General features: G+C 48.0%; 1 protein-coding gene across 3 annotated transcripts in view; it reads right to left on the reverse strand.

Annotated features, from left to right (window-relative positions):
- RGL1 (ral guanine nucleotide dissociation stimulator like 1) overlaps window positions 1–18,003 on the reverse strand; it is a 115,348-nt gene that overhangs the window by 29,014 nt on the left and 68,331 nt on the right. For all 3 annotated transcript variants that reach the window (XM_049776450.1, XM_049776448.1, XM_049776449.1), the window contains one exon: window positions 10,406–10,614. In XM_049776450.1, coding sequence (XP_049632407.1) covers window positions 10,406–10,614 — 209 coding nt within the window. The remainder of the gene's footprint in view (window positions 1–10,405; window positions 10,615–18,003) is intronic.

The raw sequence follows: 18,003 nt of genomic DNA on the forward strand, positions 1-18,003 counted from the left end.
CCAGTCTCTAAAAAAGAATTTTCTCCCAGGTCTCCCAGGTCACAACACAACTGTCTCCCATGTCACAACATCCTAACAGTTAGGAATTTAGGCCCATGGGGTACATGCTTCCCGTGCATGCACCTAGCCCAGGTTCGATCCCCAGCACTGCACAGGATTTTTCCCGAGTCCACCAGCAGTGAGCCCTGAGCATAGTGCCAGGAGTCAGCTCTGTGCACTGCTATTGGGGGAGAGTATAAACAACTTTCTTCCAAAATCTGTGTCAACTCAGTAGCTCTTAAGGATGATAAAGACAGAATTAGTTCTTGTAGTGCAGCTTCCCCCAGTGCCAGGGGTCTGGTGCAGAGAGGGAAGCAGCATGCTCTCTTCTAGGCATTCTGGAAAAGGTCAAGGGACAGAGCCACACAAGCAGCACCCCATGAGGGAAGATAGCAAGTTCACCACAAAGGCCCAAAGAAGGTTCCAGAAGGTGCCCTTTGAGGTGCATTCTGGGCAGAACTCCCTCTCCTTGGGTTTAGGACAGCTGAGGGATGGAAGCAGAGGGTCTGACTGCTACGGAAACCAGAGGAGGAGGCAAGTGAACAGGCAGTTTACAGTGAACCAGGAAGCTGACCCCAGAAGGAGGTCAAAGGACAGACTGCCCAGTGCGGGATGGATGTGGGGTACCCCGCAGTCACTTCCCTAAAAACTGCAGGGACCCCCCCCAACACCACTCACAGTGACCTGTTCCATAGTAGTGAGGAAAAGCCATAGGTCATCGCCAAGCATGGCCCCAAACAGGAAGAGGAAGTCAGAGCAGCAGTGGATAAGGGAAATTTGTGCCTCACCAGATTTGAGCACTAACTCAAAGAGCACTTTATTTGTTTGTTTAAGAACTGTTTCACACAAATAATGTGGATTATTTTGTAGATCTCAGAAAGGCTCACCTAGCTTCGCCAGCCAAGAGAGCCCAGGAAAGCTGACTAGATCAGCGCCCTGGATTTTGAAAGGTTTTTTTATTTCCCCACTTCACAGCTCCGAGCAGAAAAAATTTTTAGAGAACACAGCCAAGACAAGGAAAGGAGATAAGCCCCAGACATGGAGAAAATATTTGCGAAGGGCACTGCAGTTCAAAACAGACAGACTAAAGTTCAACAAATAGGAAAAAGGAAAACTACAATTAAAATTCAGGTTAAAAAAAAAAAAAGGCTTCTGATTGGAAGCCCAGCATGGAAGGATCTTAGAGGCACTCTCCTGTTCTGCAAACAGGCAAAAGAACTCAACAACAGAAAAACAAGTCCTGATCCATCCCAGAAATAAGGTCACAGGGCAAACTGTTGCCACAGAACTGGTTGGGAGGAAGGAAGGAGAAGGAGGATCCTTACGCCAGGGGAGGGAACTGACAGGGAGATTGAAGGGTGCTAAATCAGGAGGAAACTGACAGGAGACAGAGATGGAGCATCCTAAATCAGAGGAGGAAACTGGCACAGAGACCAAGAGTCCTCACCTAGAAGAGGAACAGGCAGATACCCTCAAAACCCACTTGAATCCCTACCTAGAGGATGGAGCCATCTCTGAGTTGCCCTCAGACCTACCTCTGAGCTGTGAGCAATGAGAATTCCTCCTTCATGATGATCTCCCCTTGTAAGTCAGTTGTTGATTCTGGTGGGTATAATTTTCTAAGTTGAGGGGAAACCTCCCATTCTCTCCCTATATGCCCACTTCCTTAACATACAGGCACTGGGTCTTGTTAGACACTTTTCTGCTACTATTAATGTGGCTCACATGTTTTTTGTTTTTGGTTTTTTGTTTTTTTTGTTTTGGTTTTTGGGCCACACCTGGCAGTGCTCAGGGGTTACTCCTGGCTGTCTGCTCAGAAATAGCTCCTGGCAGGCACGGGGGACCATATGGGACACCGGGATTCGAACCAACCACCTTTAGTCCTGGATCGGCTGCTTGCAAGGCAAACGCCGCTGTGCTATCTCTCCGGGCCCGGCTCACATGTTTTTAACCTTCTTCATTCAACTGTTAATTGCTTGCATTGCTGACTTTTCCTTCACATTGTCACACTCAACTTCTTTTGTGGTTCTTCAGGTGTTTTGTTTCGTTTCATATAGTCATGAGAGAGGTTGATCTATACTCCCCTTTTCCTTTGGAGTTGGCTTTCCAGCTAGTAGGTAGTAAGTCCCTCCAACTTGCTTCTGGAAGAGTCTAGAAGCTGACAGAATTTCTTTGACAGAAAGAAATCGCCTTGAGGCCAGAGAGATAGCACAGCAGTACGGCAAGCAGCGGACCCAGGACTGATGGTGGTTTGAATCCCAGCATCACATCTTGTCCCCTGAACCTGCAGGAGCAATTTCTGAGTGCAGAGCCAGGAGTAACCTCTGAGTGCCACTGGGTGTGCCCCCCCCAAAAAAAAAAGAAAATGGAAGAATTGCCTCAACGGGCCCATCAGAACTTGGTGCTCTCTATATTTTGGGAACTTGCGCAAATAAATGACCATGCATGAGAGTCAAGATTTCTTCTCCTGTGAGTTTGGCATAAATGTAATTTCTGATTGATTTGGCTTTCCACTGGGATCAGAAATACTAAGCAATGGGATAGTCCTGCAGGTATGGCACTTGCCTTGCATTTGGCCAACCCTAGTTCAATTCCCAGCATTCTATAGCAGTGAGCACCACCAGGAGTAATTCTTGAGTTCAGAGCCATGAGTTACCCTTGAGCATCAGTGGGTCTGACCCAAAAGTCATAGGAAAATGCAAAACAGAGAGAAAGATCCAGAAACAACCCAAAGAGCCCAGGAGCGCAAGTCCAGATAATGTAAGAATAACTGCACACATTGTGATCACTCACTTGTGATGAGCTGGTGCTGACAGGGGTGGGTGTGAGTGGCACCCCTATTCCTACCCCTAACTCCCTTAGCCTTTTCTTCAAGACAAGATGAGAAGAACACACTGGTAAGAGAAAGGCATTTTTAAGAGGAGAGAAAATAAAATCGTAGAGCTCTGACACAGATGGGGTAGAACACACTTTGAGAACACTCTCTTGAGATAATGGGATCCAGGAAACCCTGACATAAATCCAATGCCCAAGAAAGGGTTTGCAGAGCTTTGGTGGTACTCAAAGTCAGGGGCGACACCAACCCTGCGATCTGACATATCTGACATAAGCTACTGAATGGGGTGTTGGGGAGGGTAGAGGGGGAAAACCTATCAAAGTTCTGGGTCTTTTTTTAATATGGGGAAACAAACAGTTCCATATGAGAAAAGCCATAGGACCTGGAAGTCATGAGGGGAATCAAAGCCTCACTTCAGATCATCTCTCTGGAAGGGAATAAACACGGGCTCATCTGCCTTCAATTTATGGACGGACAGGCTTAGCATAGCCTATAGGAAAGTTCTCCGAGTGTCTTCCACCAAGATAAACAACTGCTATCAAGTCATTCAAAACCCACCTCAGAGACCCTTTTCACTAACAGAGCAAACGATTATCAAGTTATATGTAGAAAAGATCTGTTTAGAAGCTGGACTAATAGGATAGTGCAGAGGGTGCTGGCCTTGCATGTGGTAGACCTGGGTTCAATACCCTGCATTCCACAGGGTCCCCAGGAGTGATCTCTGAGCACAGAACTTGGAGTAACTCCTGGGCACCACTGGTATAGTCCAAAACAACAAAAAAGAAAAAAAGGTCAGTTTCTAGTGCTGAATGGTTGACTTTATCACCTCCAATGACAGAGGTGCTCCAGTTTCACAAAATCTTCATTTTGGTCAATGGTGAACTTCGACTACAGAACTTTGGGTGTGGAGGAAGTGGAGTATGGAAGATTCATTCATTCATTCATTCATAGGGAAATCTCAGTTTCCAATATTTCTCTCAACACCTGCAATAGTGTCAGAGGCAGATTCTAAAGCTGTTTTAATAGACCATCCACTTGTTTTGTGAATATCATCTACAGGAAAAGATTAAGTTCAGTGAGGAGAGAAAGAAAGAGAGAGAGAGCAAAAGAGAGAGATGGAGGGAGGGAGGCGCCAAGGACTACAGTGCTTGCCTTGCATACAGCCAACCTCAGTTCGAATCCTTAGTACAGTGTCTGTCCCCTGAGAACCACCGAAGTGATCCCTGAGCAAAGCCAGAAATGAGCTCTGAGCACCACCATAAAAATAAAATATATTGAGCTCATAAAATTGAGTCTAGGTCAGGTCAGGGGTCTCAAACTCAATTTACCTGGGGGCCACAGGAGGCAAAGTCGGGGTGATCCTTGAGTGCAAAGTCAGTAGTAAGCCTTGAACATTGGGGGTATGACCCAAACAACTAAAACAAAACAAAACAAAAAAAGATTCCTCTAGGGCAGGGCCACAAAGTGTTGTACGGAGGGCCACAAACAGCCCACAGGCCGTGAGTTTGAGACCTAGACTCTAGGTTCTGTGGGCCAGCATATGGAATTGAAGGGGGTCCTTCTTATGTTGTTATATGTGAATAATGTCACAAAATTATGAATACACAGAAGATATTGCAAAGGGATAATATAAACCAGTCACTTGCCAGAAAATTCTCCCTGAGGACTGAGAACGCTCCAGGCCTGATACTGCTGTTTGGATCACCCGGAGTCTGGCTGAGCAGTGGCTACTTTCTAGGTATGTGGGCTCCCCCTAATGCAGTGGAAGCTCTGATTATGAGATGAAATTCAGGCCCAGCCTCAGTTCCTCCTAGCACTTCCATTCAGCTCTGGCTCACAGAATGGTCTGAATTATTGGGATTTGGAACCATCTGATTCAACTCAGTGAAAGTTATCCAGCTAGGAACTGGGGAGCTGGATTCAAGGACTAGGGTGCAGGCCTTGCCTCGAGGAAACCCCATGTTCAATCTCTGGCACAGCCCAGTTCTGTGGCTCAAGCAGACGCTGAGCATGACCGAGTGTGTGACCCAAAATATAAATAATCAAGTTTTTTATCTAGATAAAAAAGGGAGATGTCCTCAAAGGGCTCTACCACCACAGGAGAACAAAGAGAAGATGAAAATAAATGCAGGAGAGGAAGCAGGAGGGGAAGGTCAAACATTGGAGTTTCCTGCGTGTTGGCCTGTTCCGCTCAGGGCTGGAACTCACGCGCCGCTTTCCAGCAGCGATGGAACAGCTGTGGTCTATTAGCAACCAAGGGGCCCCAAAAGTCAGAAGGGTCCCCAGCTCCAAAGAAAATGTGGTAAGGGGAAGCTCTCGAGGCACAGATCAATTCCCCCACTGCTTCTGACAATCCCTTTGGGCACAGGGGAACTAGCGCAAGAAAATTCATCATAATTCTTTGCATTCCAGTTCGAGGCCTGACTTATTACATAAGCAAACAAAGCATGGAAGAAATGACTCACTAATCCCACCATACCTCAGGCTTTCATATTTCAAGAATGGTTGTGAAAAAATACAAAAGCTAGAACATTACCGTCTGCACCAGAGTCCAGTTATCATGACCAGGTAAGTAAGTGTCGTTAAGGAGAGAGGTTTGAGGAGTGATCCAGAATATAAACTGTTCATAAACATGAAGCAAAACAAGTGCTCTCTATCAATAACCTTATCCATATTGAAATAGAATTGAAATTATTTGGGGAGGGGGTAGTTTTTTGGATCATACTTTATAGAGTGCTCAGGGGCCTACATAAATATGCTCAGGAGTCACTCCCACTGATGCTTGGAAGACCAGATGCTGCTGGGGGTCGGACTCATGTCTCCTGCATGCCAAGCATGTGCTGTATCTCATGGAGAGTCTCTCTGGACTGACTGGACATGATTTTAAGATTTCCTTCTCGGGGGCTGGGCGGTGGCGCTAAAGTTAAGGTGCCTGCCTTGCCTGCGCTAGCCTTGGATGGACCGCGGTTCGATCCCCCGGTGTCCCATATGGTCCCCCAAGCCAGGAGCAACTTCTGAGCGCATAGCCAGGAGTAACTCCTGAGCGTTACTGGGTGTGGCCCAGAAACAAAAAAAAAAAAAAAAGATTTCCTTCTCAAGAGAGTAAGACATAGGACCAGAGATAGGACAGCACGGTAGGCATTTGCCTTGCGTATGCACATCACCATATGTGATCTCTGAGTACCACTGAGTGTGGCCCCAAAACAAAAACAACAATAAAAAGTCACAAAAATGCCAGCAATACAAAACTCTTAAGTGGCTTTAAAATATATATGTGAACCCATTTTAAGCCCAATGACAAATGAGGAAGAGGTTTCCAGCCTATGACCAACAAAGCACAAATCCTTTATACACAAATCACAGACCAATAATTAGATGACAAGAGTCCAAATATGGAGCCAGAACAATAGCACAGCAGGAGGGCATTTGTCTTGCACAAAGCCAATCTGGGTTTGATCCCTACTGCCCCTTATGGTCCTCCAAGCCTGCCAGATGTACTCCCTGAGCATCACCACTGGTGGGGCCCCAAACCCAAAAAAAATAAAACTAAAAATAGGGTATGACACAGTAGATCACCAAACATTTTTCTCCATAAACACTTAACCATCAAGTAGGGACTTTCTAGACACTGATCTGCTTTCCACAAACACTGGGGATAGTTTCTGGGGCAAACAGGAAAGAACCCCATTGGGAAGGGAGAAGGAAATAAAAGGTTTCTCTCTCCCCCTCTTCTTTCTCTCCCCTCCCTTCTTCTCCTCACCCCTCCTCTCCTCACCCCTCCTCTCTTCTCTTCTCTTTTCCTTTTTTCTTTGTCTCCTCTCCACTCCCCTCCAAAATGGGCCAGAGTAGGGGCTAATAGAAGATTCTGGAGGGAAATTAAGGAATATTTTTGCTGCTCTAAAGTATCTGTCCCAGGAGCTGGAGAGATAGCACAGTGGTAGAACATATGCGTTGCACGCAGCCAACCCAGGAGAAATGGTGGTTTGAATCCCAGCATCCCATATATCCCATATGGTCCCCTGAGCCTGCCAGGAGCGATTTCATTTTTTTTCTTTTTATTTTTTTTTTCCCTTTTTGGGCCATACCGGGTGACACTCAGGGGTTACTCTGGCTATGTGCTCAGAAATCAGCCAGGAACGATTTCTGAGCACCGAGCCAGGAGTAACTCCTGAGTGCCACCAGGTGTAACCAAAATATATATATATATATATATATATACATATATAAAATATCTGTCCTTGGCCAGAGCATAGCACAATGGGGAGGGTGTTTGTCTTGCACACAGTTGACCTGAGTTCAATCCCTGGCATCCTATATGATCCCTGAGCCTGCAAGGAATAACTTCTGAGCACAGAGCCAGGAATAACCCCTGAGAGCCTCCAGGTGTGACCCCCCCCAAAAAAATAAACAAATATATAAATAAGAATTTTTAAAATGTCTATCCCAAGGGTCAGAGAGATAGCACAGCCATAGGGCATTTGACTTGCATGTGGCAGACCCAGGACAGACCAGTTAGATTCCTGGCATCCCATATGGTCCCCTAGCCTGCCAGGGGTGAGTTCTGAGTGCAAAGCCAGGAGTAACATCTGAGCACCTCTGGGAGTGGCCCCCAAACCAATCAATCAATCAATAAAGTTTTAAGAAAAAAAAATAAAATGTCTATCCTATGATCTTTCTTTCAATCACTGCCCTGTCCCCGTCACTCTGGAAGAGAAGCAGTATCCAAGGACAGACTCAAAGCCCCTCACTGCAGAAGCAGAGAGATAGGACAATGGTGAGGCACTTGCCTTGTATGTAGCAGACCTGAGTTTGAACCCCAACACCTCTCAGGGTTCCCCTTGCCCTCACTGAGCCCTGCCAGGAATGAGCCCTGTGCACCAACTCAAGAGTAAACTCTAAATAAACTCTAAGGAGTAATCCCTGAGCACACAAAATAAGGAGTAATCCCTGAGCACCACCAGGTATAGACCAGGGATGCCCAGAGCATCCCAGGGTGGCCCTGGAGGTCTCCAGTGGCCCCTGCTGAAACTAATCAGGACCAAATCACTGAGTGTAAGTACTAAACTATCTGGCCTGCTGGGCTGGGTTTCCCTAAGGGTAGCCTCAGGCCCTTGGACAGTGCTCTCCTCCCTGAGAAAAAAATGAAAACAACAACAACAACAACACTTTTAGGAGCCTGAGTGATAGCGCAGCCATAGGGTATTTGCCTTGCATGTGGCTGACCCAGGATGGACCTCGGTTCGATTCCTGTTATCCCATATGGTCCCCCAAGTCAGGAGCAATTTCTGAGTGCATAGCCAGGAGTAACCCCTGAGCATCACCAGGTGTGGTGCCCAAACAAAACAACAAAACAAAACAAACCAAAACAAAACATTTTTAGCTGAGTTTCATCCTCCACCCAATTGTCCGATCCACCTAGTAAAGACTAGAAAATTCAGGGCCAGAGTGACAGCACTGGGTGTTTGCCTTGCACAGTGCCGACCTAGGTTTGATCCCTGGCATCCCATCCCTGAGCCTGTTAGGAGCGATTCCTTAACTCCTTAGCCAGGAATAACCCCTGAGCACTACCAGGTGTAGCCCAAATCCCAACCCCACCCCCCAAAAGACTAAAAAGTTTGAAATCCATTAGGCCAACACATCCATATAGATGCTGACATTAAAAGAACATCTGGATTACTCCTTGAGTGCCAAGATACCAGAAATGATTATAGTAAGCCCTTTCCAGGTGCCAGAAAAGGAACATTTTATTTTTGAGTGTTGGGGGGACAGGGGATTCCAGGCTCTGGGGTCATTCCAGAGACACTTGGAGAGTAGGGCTGATCAGTAAAGTACCTTTACAAAGGTGGGGGGCATATAGATGTGGTACCAGGTTCTGAGTACCTAAAGCTTAACACATAACACATAACACATAACACATAACACACACACACACACACACACACACACACCCCACTATTCTGTCTCCCATCACCAGGAATTTTCACATTTATTTTTTAGAACTTCTGGGATTATTTGAACAAAAGCCATAAACTGTCTTTTGTTTTCATGCTCAGAGGGTTTGGCTGCCTGATGAAATTAGAACTGATTGGTGCTCGCTTTGGCAGCACATATACTAAATTGGAGATTAGAACTGGATTTTTTTTTTGGGGGGGTTTTGGGTTTTGGGTTACACCCAGCCGTGCTCAGGGGTTACTCCTGGCTCTGCACTCAGAAATCATCACTGGCAGGCATGGGGGACCATATGGGATGCCGGGATTCGAACCACCGTTGGTCCTGGGTCGGCTGCTTGCAAGGCAAACGTCCTACCACTGCGCTCTCTCTCCAGCCCCAGATTTTTTTTCTTTTTGACCTCTCTCTCACACACACACACTCTCTCACACACTCTTTCTCTCAATCTCTCTCACTATCTTTTTTCTCTCTCATTCACTCTCTCTCTCTTATATTTTTCAAAAAACCTTATCATAGGGCCATAGTGATAGCATAGTAGAGAGGGCATTTGCTTTTCATGTGGCCGATCCAGGCACAATCCTCATCATCACATATGGTCGCCCACCCCCCAAGCCTGCCAGGAGTAATTTCTGGGTGCAGAGCTAGAAGTAAACCCTGAGTGCCATTGGGTGTAGCCAAAACAACAACAACAAATAAAATAACAAAACAAAAATCATATCAGAAGAAATATCACCAACAAGAAAACATTTTGCCTCATTTGTCCCTTCCAGATGAGAATTATTTTGTTTGTTTTTTGGAAGGATTGGGCCAGACCCACTGGCACTCAGAGGTTACTCCTGGCTCTGCAGTCAGAAATCAGTCCTGGAGAGCTTAGGAACCATATGGAATTCCAGCTTTCAAACCTAGGTCAGCCACATGTAAGGCAAATGCCATATCCACTGTGCTATTGTTCTGGCCCCCAGGGGTAAGAATTTTTAATATGAACATACATGCCAAAAATTTAGTTATGAAATAGAAAGTGTGTGTGTGTGTGTGTGTGTGTGTGTGTGTGTGTGTGTGTGTGTGTGTGTGTGTGTGGCCTCTCAGTTTGAAAACCACCATCAAGCCTAGTTCTCTTGCTCCCAACAATTGAGATAGCGGAGGAGTGAAATTATAACAAACAACGTTTCAATAGGAAGCACACAGAGCATCCTGCTGTAGAGCACATACATACTGTACCTCGGATTCCCCCAGAGCCTGCACCCCATAACACAGCTCACTCACTCAGGGTCACCACCAACAGATACCCCCAACGAGTCCAACCACCCACCTCTCAGCCCACAAGCGCCCCAGAGTTGTGCTTCATCCATCCTCAGTGATTGGAATGACAGAAAATTGCAGCCACTGAGGGAGCAAGGATGTGTAGGCAGCGTGAGCAGTATTAGGGCTGAGAAAGGGCCACTGGGAGAGGACACAGGAACGGCCATTGGCACCCACAGCTGGTGCCTGGGGAGAAAACACTGTTTCAGTGACACCCCCACCCCACAGTCTAAATCAGCATGCTAGAGCCAGGCAGCTGCACACCCCCTCCAGCTCCACTACCTGTCCAGCAGCAGCTCTAGCACCTCCTTGGTGGACGCAAAGCCGCGATAGGTAGACAGGAAGATGCTGATGTAGGTGAAGTCATTGTCGCCGAAAGCCGTCAGCAGGTTCTCCACCAGCTTCTCCAATGTGCCCGCCTTGATGGTGCGGATCTTGCAGGTCTCGTACTGACTGACCATGTGGCCAGCGGGCAACTGGTCCCCTTCCACCTGTGGGAAAGTCAGAGGTCAGGGCAGAATGAAGAGGAAAAGCAGGCATGCCTTGGAGCAATAGCACCAAGAAAGGTATTTATCTCACACGCGGCTCACCTAAGTTTGATTCTCAGCCTCTCATAGGATCCCCCAAGGCTGCCAGGAGTGAACCCTGAGCACAAAGTAACCAGTGAGTGCCACCAGGTATGGAACAAAACAAAACAAAAACACTGGGTCTGTTCATAGGGCTCGTGCTTAAATGAATGTCCCCACACCACCCTCACCCCGGCCCATCCCATAAGACACTGACCTACTTGGGGGGGAGAATGGAGGCCATGTGTATGCACGTGAGTGCATGTGTTCATGTGTGCACCTGAGGGGTGCACCTGTAAATGTGTGCACCCAGATGTCAGTCGATAGGAGTTGGTAAGGGAACGTACTGGCACGTCCATGTGATTGTGGATGCACATTTGTACACGTATGTGTGCAGGTATGCAAGAGTGGGTGCCAATGTGAGTATGAGTTGATACATGTGCGTGTGTGAATACAAGTGTACATAAGTATGTGCATGTATATGTGTGTGCATGTGTGAATACAAGTGTGTATATAATGTTTGCATGTGTAAAGTTATGTGAGTCTGTAAGTGTCTGCATGTATGTGACCATATAGGTTCATCTGGGCATATTATGAATGTGTGCATGTGAAGTATGAGTTTGTGTGTATAAGAGTGTGTGAGCATATGTTTGCATGTATAAATGTTTGCATGGGTGACTGTGTGTATATGTGCGCATCTGTGAATGCAATGTGTGTGTCTCCATGAGTGACCCTGGGGCACCAGAATACTGTGTGGGAGTGACTCACCCAACTCCAAAAATAAGTAGTAATTAAAAACAGACTTGTGAGGCCAGAGCAGTGGCACAGCGGGAGAGAATCTAAGATGCCTTGCACACGGCTGACCAGGGTTCAATTTCCAGCATCACATATGGTCCCCTGAGCCTACCAGGAGTAATTTCTGAGTGCAGAGCCAGGAGTAACTCGAGTGCTGTCTGTGTGGCTCAAAAAACAACCAAAACAAACAAACAAAAAACAACAACAACAAACAAACAAAAAAAAAAACAGACTTGAGGGCCAGAGAGATAGTACAGTGAAGCAGAGAGGTCACTCACCAGCCCAGGTTCAATCCCTGACACCCCATCTAATCCCCCAGGCCCATCAGGGATGATCACAGCATAGAACCAAGAGTCTTCCCAGATCCATAATCAAAACCAAACAAATAAAAAGACCAAACCTGAACTTCAAATGACAGCCACAAGAGGGGGTGATGAATAGGACCCCCCTCCCAATTCCCTACCCATTCCGAACCCATTCTGAATCCGCCTGACCTTACAAGTCTCTAACTGGGTGAAGGCTATGGGACTCACAATGCAAACTCCACCCGCAGGGACCAGAATGAGGATTTCAAAGAATTCACGAGTTCCCAGCACTCAGGCTCAGAGAAAACTCTTCCTGTTTCCTGCCAGCACAACACTTGGCAGCTCCTCCCTGGCACTGCAATCCTGCTGCCCATTAACTCCATCCCTCCCTCTCTCCTCCACAGCCCAGCCCTCTGATGCTGAGATGAATGCTGGCCCACCCAGGGCCTGACAGTCCCTGGCACAGTTTTGGTTCCTCGGTTCTAGCATCTTGTGCACTGGTGAGAACCGAGCCACACTGCCAGCCCCACACCCACTTGTCCTGGGGTTTGGGGCTAGCAGAGTCCTGCTCTGAGCAGCACAATGAAGTCCAGCTCAAGCACAGCTAGTTGGGGAAATCTGAGCTATGCTGGGCAAGGTGGTCCCTGTACATGTGCCAAGCACTCTCGCACTGCTGCCCAGTCCAGGAGGGGGAATGTAGGGAGAAAGTCAGAGTTCAGAAGCGGGCGCCGGACATGCTACCGAGGCACTGATACTGCAGATACAAACTAGGAAAACAATACACTCTGGCCATAGCAGTTTAGAGGATAAAACAATTTAAAAGTAAAAGCCCCTAAATGAGCAAAATGTAAGCCAGGCCACAGGGCTTTGGGTTCATTTTGGCAACACCTTGCACGTGCCGGGGAGATCTAGACCTTCCAGAAATCAAGGATTTCAATGTTCTGGGATCTTTTAAGTTTTGTTTTGTTTTGGGGCCACCCAGCAGTAGTGCTCAAGGGTTACTCCTGGCTCTGAGCTCAGAATTCACTCTTGGCAATGTTCAGGGAGCCATATAGGATGTCAGAGATCGAACCCTGGTCAGTGGTGTGCAAGGCAAAGGCACAAACTCTGGACTATTGCTCCAGCCCCTTCAGTTTTCTGTTTGCATCTTGTGATAAAGTTGAAAGGCAGGTTGTGGTGAGAAGGATGCAGTTCAATGGCAGGAGCAAGGGTATGACCTTAAGGACCAAGGGTTGGGCTTCCAGAAACCATTCAATGAGAACTTCAAAATCAGCCCTGCATCCCATATCGACACCCACACAACAAAAATGTTCCCCAGCACTTGCCTGGCTACCACTGAGATGGGATGAGGATTTAAAGGAGTTGCTGTCCTGGTCACTGAATTTCCAGAAAATACCTTACTCACAGGTAAGGCGGGATACAGAAAAAGGGTGAGCCAAGAGAGGCACCTAATCCTGTCTCAGGTCAAGGGAGACAGGATTAAAACACCAACTGTTTTAACATGTGTATTTCAGGAGAAACAGAGAGATGAGAAATGGAGACTCTATGGGATGAGGACAGACACTGTGACTGTGTTAGATTATACCTTATTTTACCCAAAACAAAGATCATCCCTGGTTCCTTTGTATCTGTTTGTTTACAATTTGGTTTTATCCCAAAACAGAGATTGTCTTATTTGTAAACCTGGGTGGGACTGGCTCAGGATAGCCTGAGCTATCTGTTCTTATTCCCTGAATGGGGGTGGTCTCTATACTCAAAAAATGACAGTTCTGGCAAGCAGCTCACTCTTGATACAATAAGAGATTGCCAGGCTACATGTGTTTTGTTGTTGTTGTTGTTTTTGTTTTTGTTTTTTTTTTGGTTTTTTTTGTTTTTGGGCCACACCCATTTGACGCTCAGGGGTTACTCCTGGCTATGCGCTCAGAAATCTCTCCTGGCTTGGGGGACCATATGGGACGCCGGGGGATCGAACTGTGTTCCGTCCTACGCTAGCGCTTGTAAGGCAGACACCTTAACTCTAGCGCCACCTTCCCGGCCCCAGGCTACATGTGTTTTACCCTCCACCTGGTCTGAATTACTTCATGCATGACCCTGTTTTAGTCCTGTTCACCCAGGGTTGGAAATACAGTGCGTGGGTGATTTCACAACTATGGGATGAAGGACACACTGTGACTGTGAGATGAGGGACGGACACTCTGACTATGGATGACAGACACTGACTGTAGGATGAAGGACACACAGACCCCAAGCTTCATGCAAAGTCTCTGAAAACGTGATCACGGATGGTCCTCAGCTCCTCTTGCTGCTATCTGGTTCTGTCTGTGTCCACCAGATAATTCAAGCAGTCCCAGTATCTCCCCCTTGAGGGTCCTGCTGGTAACACCTCTTGACTGGGGTCCTCCTCAAGCCCTACTTCATAGTTGCCCAACCTGTGGACCCTGTGAGCTATAGGGAAGCCAATTATACATATATATATATATATATATATATATGTATATGTATATATATACATATATATATATTTGGTTTTTGGGCCACACCCGGCGGTGCTCAGGGGTTACTCCTGGCTGTCTGCTCAGAAATAGCTCCTGGCAGGCACAGGGGACTATATGGGACACCGGGATTCGAACCAACCACCTTTGGTCCTGGATTGGCTGCTTGCAAGGCAAACGCCACTGTGCTATCTCTCCGGGCCCAAGGGAAGCCAATTCTTATTTGTACAGGCTGAATCATATCAGCAGGAGGGTCTACAGTGCATGGGGGAGATGTGGAGGGCCTACACAGCATGGGGATAATTATAGAGGGTCTATGTGGCTTGGGAAAGAATACCAAGGATCTACACTGCCAGGGGAAAATATAAAAGGTCTACACTGCATGGAGAAAATTACATAGGGTCTATACCACATGGGAAAGAATATGGAGGGTCTACACTGCACAGAAAGGATACATAGGATCTATACGACATGGGGAAGGATATGGAGGGTCTACACTGCATGGGAATAATTACAGAGGGTCTATACCACATGGAGAAGAATACAAAGGATTTATACTTCATGTGGATAATTATAGAAGGTCTACACTGCATGGAAAAGAATATGTAGGGTCTACACAGCAGGGGAAGAATACAGAAAGTCTACAGTGCACAGGAAAAATATAAAGGGTCTACACTGCACAGGAAAGAATACAGAGGGTCTACACTGCATGAGGAAAGATACAGGGGTCTATACCACACTAGGAAGTCCACAGAGTAGCACTGCATGGGAAAGACACAAGGGTCTATACTGCACGGGGAAGGATATGGGGGGATTTACACCACATGTGCAAGGTCACAAAGGTCTACATTGCACAGAGAAGACATGGGAATCTACGTAGCATAGGAATGGATGAGGGAATCTACACCACAGAGGAGGACACAGTAGTCCTATCTGCACGGGAAGGACATGGGAATCTACACCATATGGGGAAAAACATGAAGTGTTTACACCGCACAGGAAGGACATGGAATCTACACAGCATAGGGAATAAATCAGGGGTCTACACTACACGGGCAGAACTGCCTCCTTCCCAGTCCCAGGCTCACCAGGCGCTTCCGACTTCCTGAAGCTTCTATTTCGGGCTGAATTAATCTCGACAAGTCCCTGGCGCAGTCCCCGCTGAACAAGGGACTTGATATTTGCGCACTTGGCCACACACTGTAAATGTTCTTCTGTTGGGTCAGCAGCTTCCCAGCTTCCGGCTCCACCATTGCAGGAAGGGAGTGAGTGGGGAGGGCAGGGGCTCCCCCACAACTGGAGAACGGGTGCAAGTGGGCCAGGCCCCCCAGAGAGAAGCTTCACTGTAGGCATGGCCTTTTTATAGTCTGTCATAGGCAAGGTGGTCTGACCTCTGGGGGTCTCGTGGCCCACATGAGATGCACCGGAAGGTGAAAGTGGCAAAAGCATAAGGTGGAATAGGGGGCGACATCTCTGCTGGCTTTGCAGAGGGTAACAAACAGGAAGAGTCGGGAGGACCACGGCGGGGCCAAATGATTCCTGTGACCACACAGACGTGAGTGGAGATAGTGCAGGGCAATGTGAGTTTAGGGGCAAACCACCCCACACCCTCTCATACCCTGGAGTAGGATATGGGGCCCAGGAGGAACCAAGCAGACAGAACCCATGGGGGCCAGACACGTGGCACACGAGCAGGTGCAGACACGGGGATGAGGGACCCTCAGTGTCAGACCCAGGATGGGAAAAAACACAGGACTCCCCTGCGTAGGTCAAAGGTACCAGAGTATGGGGGCTGCTGCCTCCCCAGCCACCTTCCTCCCAGTTCCTTCTTTTCCTACCATTAAAACAGTAGCTGTGGGGATGACACCAACCCCAGGGCCCTCATCAATCCCAGGAGGCCCCCAAAGCACTGAGTTTTGGGGAGCAAACATAAAAAGGTATTTTTGTGGCCACCAGCTATGGGGGTGAGATAGGCCCTGCTGAGCTGACGAAGAGTGGGGGACAGTGGCCTTTCCTGTGCCCCTTGTGCAGGGCCAGCAGCAGGGGGGTCTGGGAGCAGGACTAAGGGCCGGACACTCCCCCTGGGTTCTGCCAGCACAATTACACGTTCTGCTGCAAAGTCCCCTGTAACCAGGCGTCCTGTGGATCTGGATTTATTCTCTCTGAGGCCCAGCACTCTCTAGATTTCATTTTCAGAGAACTGAGAAAGTTCTCAAAGGAAGCAGTGCTCAGCCCACGAGACTCCCTGGTGCATTTCACCTGAACTGGAGAGCAAGATGCAACACCAGGGGGCCATGGCTCATCACCCACAACCCCATGGTGCCTTGTCTTGCTGAGACACCCCCACCTCCCAGTTCCTCCAGCCATGCTGCTTCATCCCACATAAGCCAACACCACAGCTTAGATCCTACACGGTTCTCTCAGCTGCACCGAACTAACGCTGGAGCCCAGGGCACTCTCGTCCCTCTGTTCCTGTCACCCTCATGCCAGATTCTGCAGCTGCAGTGCCCCCACCACCCACACTTACTCGAAACCTCCTTATCCGCCCATCCCCCAAAGACCCCCTCTTCAAGGAAGACATCCTGGAAAGTCCACTGTGCACTGTGCCTTACAAAGTAAGATATCTTCAGGGTACCAAGTAATGATCACAATGATCGTGTCTGCTCAGAATTAATCTTCCCATGGCCCACACACACCTGCCACCTGAAAGCTACTCCTCAAGTCCTGGACTTGATACTTCTAACACCAAAGGTGCTTCTTGGCCTCCAGGGAGTTAAAGGTGAAAGTCAAATCACCACCTGGTTGGTTCCTCTCCCTCTCACCATCCCAACTGGTTCCTCTCAGCCCCACTATCCTTATTCCTCTCACTCCCATCACCCCAACTGGTCCTTCTCACTCTCCCATCTCCTCCTCTTATTCACAAGTTGCAAGTTTCTGCTAATTTTGTTCATAAAGGAGACACAATCAAGCATTCATATTTATCAAGACACACATCTTCCAAAGACCCCAGGGCTCCACACACACCAGCGGACTTTCTGTCCACAAGCAGCCTCCAACTGCCCAGGCCCACCTTCTCAACAGACGGGTCACACTCACCAAAGCCACCAAATCAGTACAGCAGGCAAAAGTGCTCTGGACCATCATCACCAGATGCACCCACAAGGGACCTAGACTAGAAAATCATGGAAGAAAGGGAATTTGGGGGGGAGCAGGATTTTGGGCCACACCTGGTGACGCTCAAGGGTTACTCCTGGGACCGGAGAGATAGCATGGAGGTAAGGCGTTTGCCTTTCATGCAGGAGGTCATCAGTTCGAATCCCGGCGTCCCATATGGTCCCCTGTGCCTGCCAGGAGCAATTTCTGAGCATGGAGCCAGGAATAACCCCTGAGCACTGCCGGGTGTGACCCAAAAAACTCAAAAAAAAAAAAAAAAAAAAAAAAAGAAGGGTTACACCTGTCTATGCGCTCAGAATCGCCCCTGGCTTGGGGGACCATATGGGATGCCGGGGGGATCGAACTGTGATCAGTCGTAGGTTAGCCTGTGCAAGGCAGATGCCTTACTGCTTGCGCCACTGCTCCAGCCCCAGAAGCAAGGGATTTAAAGGTGGCACTGACTGTACAAAAGCAGGCACTCTTCTCTGCCCACCTTTAGTTCTCAATGGATTCTCTGGCCCACTCTGATTTCCCAGTGAGCACATTGTAAGGCCAATCTTGCATGGCAG

This window comes from Suncus etruscus, chromosome 7, assembly GCF_024139225.1.
Source record: "Suncus etruscus isolate mSunEtr1 chromosome 7, mSunEtr1.pri.cur, whole genome shotgun sequence".
In the NCBI taxonomy this organism is placed as follows: domain Eukaryota; kingdom Metazoa; phylum Chordata; class Mammalia; order Eulipotyphla; family Soricidae; genus Suncus; species Suncus etruscus.